The sequence below is a fragment of the Eucyclogobius newberryi genome, unplaced genomic scaffold (genome assembly GCF_026437365.1).
Source record: "Eucyclogobius newberryi isolate DKJ021-1_F unplaced genomic scaffold, fEucNew1.0.hap1 SCAF_10, whole genome shotgun sequence".
Lineage (NCBI taxonomy): Eukaryota > Metazoa > Chordata > Actinopteri > Gobiiformes > Gobiidae > Eucyclogobius > Eucyclogobius newberryi.
In genome coordinates, this window is record NW_027315724.1 from 2,093,695 (window position 1) to 2,100,033 (window position 6,339).

General features: G+C 53.8%; 1 protein-coding gene across 1 annotated transcript in view; it reads right to left on the bottom strand.

The window, feature by feature from the left end:
* The window catches only part of LOC140373136 (stAR-related lipid transfer protein 13-like), a 72,569-nt gene extending 66,595 nt beyond the window's left edge, over positions 1-5,974 (bottom strand). The window contains 1 exon segment of the mRNA XM_072459876.1: positions 5,799-5,974. Coding sequence (XP_072315977.1) covers positions 5,799-5,961 — 163 coding nt within the window. The 5' untranslated portion in view covers positions 5,962-5,974.
* Between the last annotated feature and the right edge of the window lie 365 nt (positions 5,975-6,339).

The window sequence follows — 6,339 nt, forward strand, 5'->3', positions numbered from 1 at the left end:
ATACAGATGTTTAGACACGAAAGCTCCTGACCACCCTGAGACTGGACACTAGCACCCTGAGACTGGACACTAGTACCCTGAGAATGTACACTAGCACCCTGAGACTGGACACTAGTACCCTGAGACTGGACACTAGCACCCTGAGACTGGACACTAGCACCCTGAGACTGGACACTAGCACCCTGAGACTGGACACTAGCACCCTGAGACTGGACACTAGCACCCTGAGACTGGACACTAGCACCCTGAGACTGGACACTAGTACCCTGAGAATGTACACTAGCACCCTGAGACTGGACACTAGTACCCTGAGACTGGACACTAGCACCCTGAGACTGGACACTAGCACCCTGAGACTGGACACTAGCACCCTGAGACTGGACACTAGCCATAAGAAAGGAGGCGGGACTAGTGAGTGTGAGAGTCACTATCCAGGACAAAACGTCCAAGCTCCATAAGTACATCAAGGACAAGGCTCCTACTGAGGACGTGCTCAGTGAATGTCTCAGACAAGGAACAGAGGATGATGAGGTGCTGGAGGGACCATCATGGGAGGACACGCCCCTACATGGGAGGACACGCCCCTATATGGGAGGACACGCCCCTACATAGGATGTACCACCAGAACATAACTGAAGTGGCTGATATCACGAAATCCTACCAATGGTTAGAAAGAGCCGGTCTGAAGGACAGAGGCCCTGATCTACCACACCAGACAAGACCCAAGGTGTAGGCCAGGGCTGGGCAATTATTTTCCTCCTAGGGCCATATTTGAATCCAGGCCTGTAGCGGAGGCCGGCCCGCAATCATTGGTGTGAAAAAAAAAATCCCAAAAATTAAATATCAAATAAAATATCACTTTTCTGTCAAATATAGGCTATTGAACCTATTATTTAATTTATTTAACGCCATAGGTATTAAGGACACACGTGCAGGCAGATGCCTGAGGGCAAAAAAGGCAACAACAAAAATTAAAGGCGCAATGGACGATTTTTCGGCGATTTGAGAACGCAGGTGGAAGTGCACATGCCACTCCCCCGTGTGGACTGATACAACACACACGTGCGTTTGTTTATTAGCGCGACGGAGCGCATCACATCTCTCGTCTCCCGTAGATTTCTGTCCACTTCTGCGTCAGCTCGAACTGTCTTTCTCCGTCTTCATTTTGCCCCGTACACTGAGGGAACTATATTATGATAGATCCATGCGCTTAGGCACGTGGAAACGTGGGGACGAACCGCACGCGGCTGCAGGTGAGCGATAGGTGCGTTTTATGATTTGTGCCAAAAAAATCATCCATTCAACCTTTAATATTACTTGAACAAGCTTGGCGGGCTGGATTGAAAGGGCCTTCAGGCCGTAGTTTGCCCACCCTTGGTGTAGGCTGTGCAAAGGGGGCCCTGAGACCATCCCGCACATGCAGGGTGTAAGATGCTGCAGGGACAGCACTCATGAAGCTCCATCACCAGGAGCTGGCATAGTGAACAGAAACATCTGTGCAGAGCACGGAAGTAAGGAAAATGTAAGCTTTATCATTAAAGGGAAAATATTATGCTTTATTGCATTTATAATGGCATGTCATGTTTTAAAACATGGCTTTACCCACATGAGAAACTGACATGACGACTCAGAGGGAATGAAGGGTCTTTCACAGGCTCCTGCCGCTCACACGGAAGCAGCCAACCAATTGTAAAGATTGTGATATGATGGTAAAAATGCTCAGAGCGAGTCTGGTGATGATTTATGGACTTAAAAACAGCAGAAAATTCTCAGATGCAAAGAAGCCAAACACATAGAGTTTTTATGACGAGTGGGTAAAGCACAGAACGTACTGCTACATCTGTCAGATCAAATCTACTGGACAATAACCAGAGCCAACCCAGCCTGGCCAGAACAATCATCTCCTTCAGTCTGGCTTCACAGAAACTGTATTACCGTTCTTTCATCCCAAGATGGCGCCACAGACGGGCCCTGGTGTTTCGCTGCGCATTATGATGTCGTAAACATGTTCAATATGTTATGTTTTTGTGTGTAAATCATGTGTGAGCACAGCTCTTACACCTGTGAAGCGCTCTCAAACATCAGAACAACCACTCCTACAGATCAAATCCCATTTTTTTGTTTAGCATCCGCACATATTGAGCTTTTTTTTATTTTGGGCCAAAAGTGAGAAACCGCAGACGAGGAAGCGACCCAGTGCTCTTGTGCAGGTGGAGCACTGACTCCCTCATGGATCAGAGGCAGTGCCTGAGGCTGGGGAAGAACGTCTCAGACACTCCACTATCAGCACAGGAGCTCCACAAGCTGCTAATGCAGATGATGGTGCAGTTCTACACCGCCATCATTGAGTCCATCCTCACCTCCTCCATCACCTCCTCCATCACCTCCTCCACCTCCTCCATCAACTCCTCCATCACCTCCTCCACCTCCATCACCTCCTCCAGCACCTCCTCCATCACCTCCTCCATCACCTCCTCCACCTCCTCCATAACCTCCTCCATCACCTCCTCCAGCACCTCCTCCATCACCTCCTCCATCACCTCCTCCATCTCCTCCATCACCTCCTCCACCTCCATCACCTCCTCCAGCACCTCCTCCATCACCTCCTCCATCACCTCCTCCATCACCTCCTCCATCTCCTCCATCACCTCCTCCATCACCTTCTCCATCACCTCCTCCAGCACCTCCTCCATCACCTCCTCCATCACCTCCTCCATCACCTCCTCCATCACCTCCTCCAGCACCTCCTCCATCACCTCCTCCATCACCTCCTCCAGCACCTCCTCCATCACCTCCTCCATCACCTCCTCCATCACCTCCTCCATCACCTCCTCCATCACCTCCTCCATCACCTCCTCCATCTCCTCCATCACCTCCTCCATCACCTCCTCCATCACCTCCTCCATCTCCTCCAGCACCTCCTCCATCACCTCCTCCATCACCTCCTTCATCACCTCCTCCATCATCTCCATCACTGTGTGGTACGCTGAGAAGGTGATCGGCTGCAGACTTCATCTCTGCAGGACCTGTACGTCTCCAGGACTCTGGGACGAACAGGTCAAATCACTGACCCTTCTCACCCTGGACATGGACTATTTGAGTCACTCTCCTCAGGCAGGAGGCCACTCCCCTCAGGCAAGAGGCCACTCCCCTCAGGCAGGAGGCCACTCCCCTCAGGCAGGAGGCCACTCCCCTCAGGCAGGAGGCCACTCCCCTCAGGCAAGAGGCCACTCCCCTCAGGCAAGAGGCCACTCCCCTCAGGCAGGAGGCCACTCCCCTCAGGCAGGAGGCCACTCCCCTCAGGCAGGAGGCCACTCCCCTCAGGCAAGAGGCCACTCCCCTCAGGCAGGAGGCCACTCCCCTCAGGCAGGAGGCCACTCCCCTCAGGCAAGAGGCCACTCCCCTCAGGCAGGAGGCCACTCCCCTCAGGCAGGAGGCCACTCCCCTCAGGCAGGAGGCCACTCCTCTCAGGCAGGAGGCCACTCCTCTCAGACAGGAGGCCACTCCCCTCAGGCAGGAGGCCACTCCCCTCAGGCAGGAGGCCACTCCCCTCAGGTATGAGGCCACTCCCCTCAGGCAGGAGGCCACTCCCCTCAGGCAGGAGGCCACTCCCCTCAGGTATGAGGCCACTCCCCTCAGGCAGGAGGCCACTCCCCTCAGGCAGGAGGCCACTCCCCTCAGGCAGGAGGCCACTCCCCTCAGGCAAGAGGCCACTCCCCTCAGGCAGGAGGCCACTCCCCTCAGGCAGGAGGCCACTCCCCTCAGGCAGGAGGCCACTCCCCTCAGGCAAGAGGCCACTCCCCTCAGGCAGGAGGCCACTCCCCTCAGGCAGGAGGCCACTCCCCTCAGGCAAGAGGCCACTCCCCTCAGGCAGGAGGCCACTCCCCTCAGGCAGGAGGCCACTCCCCTCAGGCAGGAGGCCACTCCTCTCAGGCAGGAGGCCACTCCTCTCAGACAGGAGGCCACTCCCCTCAGGCAGGAGGCCACTCCCCTCAGGCAGGAGGCCACTCCCCTCAGGCAGGAGGCCACTCCCCTCAGGTATGAGGCCACTCCCCTCAGGCAGGAGGCCACTCCCCTCAGGTATGAGGCCACTCCCCTCAGGCAGGAGGCCACTCCCCTCAGGTATGAGGCCACTCCCCTCAGGCAGGAGGCCACTCCCCTCAGGCAGGAGGCCACTCCCCTCAGGTATGAGGCCACTCCCCTCAGGCAGGAGGCCACTCCCCTCAGGTAGGAGGCCACTCCCCTCAGGCAGGAGGCCACTCCCCTCAGGTAGGAGGCCACCCCCCTCAGGCAGGAGGCCACTCCCCTCAGGTAGGAGGCCACTCCCCTCAGGCAGGAGGCCACTCCCCTCAGTCAGGAGGCCACTCCCCTCAGGCAGGAGGCCACTCCCCTCAGTCAGGAGGCCACCCCCCTCAGGCAGGAGGCCACCCCCCTCAGGCAGGAGGCCACTCCCCTCAGGCAGGAGGCCACTCCCCTCAGGTAGGAGGCCACTCCCCTCAGGCAGGAGGCCACTCCCCTCAGTCAGGAGGCCACTCCCCTCAGGCAGGCGGCCACTCCCCTCAGGCAGGAGGCCACTCCCCTCAGGCAGGAGGCCACTCCCCTCAGGTATGAGGCCACTCCCCTCAGGCAGGAGGCCACTCCCCTCAGGTATGAGGCCACTCCCCTCAGGCAGGAAGCCACTCCCCTCAGGTAGGAGGCCACTCCTCTCAGGCAGGAGGCCACTCCCCTCAGGTATGAGGCCACTCCCCTCAGGCAGGAGGCCACTCCCCTCAGGTATGAGGCCACTCCCCTCAGGCAGGAGGCCACTCCCCTCAGGCAGGAGGCCACTCCCCTCAGGTATGAGGCCACTCCCCTCAGGCAGGAGGCCACGGTCCATCTGGACCAGAACCTCCCTCCACCAGAACAGTTTCTTTCCCTCTGACTCATGAACACTTAACACCTGCCAGTTTTCCAACTATTCAAACTAAAAACAATTCATCACAATGTTAATTTTTGTATTATTAATTGTTGTGCTTTCACTGAAAATGGCAATAAACCTTCTGATTTCTGACATTTGGATTTATCTATATCTAGATTCACCAGTACTTTGTGAGTTTGAGACAGCCAGTGTCGGCTGAACATCATGAGGGTGATAACAACAAGAAAATTATAAAAAAGAATTCCTTAAAGACACCCATGAGCCTTTTGAGGAATTAGAGCTTGAACTGAGAGTTGTGCATATGAGAGATGGAACATGGCCACCTTGTAGAGACATTTTAAACATTTTAAACACAAAACACGACCAGAGAGCAGCGAAAAAGTAAATCAAATATCTTCTTCTTCAGTTTCTTAGACATGCTCATTACATGTCTGCTCCCATGTCAAAATATAGAGTCTCCCCAGGTGAACTTGTGATATAGATAAATCCAACTGGACCGCAGCTCGACAGACGCGACCAAACCAGGCAGCCACCAAATCTACCAATGACATCATGAATTACACTTGACAGTTTCTCATTTCCTTCCAGGAATTACTAGTATTTGTATTTACTTTTTAAGCTAAATTAGATTAAACAAACCAGTGTCATAAAATGTTACGGAAGTCAAATCATCTTTAATCTTATCACTTTATAATGTCTAATATCCGTATTAAGAAAAATTTTTAGTCAACCATTTGTTCATTGAGGCTTTGTTCATGCGTTATTAAGGCTATTCAAATGTAAAGTGTTTCCCTAAAAGTATATACATCTAAACTGACAAAACCTGAATGTAATATATATATATATATATATATATATATATATATATCCAAAGTCCTACCTCCAACAATCCTCTTGAGAAGCTGCTGCCTGGCTATGATCCTGCCCAGCCTGTAGCTTGAGCGCCTGCGCTGATGGTTCATTCTGAGGTAGATCTCCTGGCTCTCCGGACCCAGAACCCCAAAGCGATCTCCAGCTTCATGTCCTGAGATCTCCCTGAACATCTCACACAGTATTTCACCAACTTACACACACACAGACCTGCAAACGGTCTAAACAGAGCCAGCATGGACTCAGAGGGGAAGGGAAGGGGGAGGAGCGCCAACACTGCAGACCATGTGACAAAGGATCCACCAATGGGAGGGCGGGACCTGCAGTACGGCCCACCTGGCAGGGCTGAATCCAATGCTTGTGTGAAAGGATCCAAACTTCCCCCTTTGCTCTGGAGGGAAATATAAATACTAGAGCAATTAGTGCGTTGTGGGAGAGCAAAGGCAAGAGCAGAGGCGTGGGAGGAGGAGCAGAGGCGTGGGAGGAGGAGCAGAGGCGTGGGAGGAGGAGCGGCGTGGGAGGAGGAGCAGAGGCGTGGGAGGAGGAGCAGA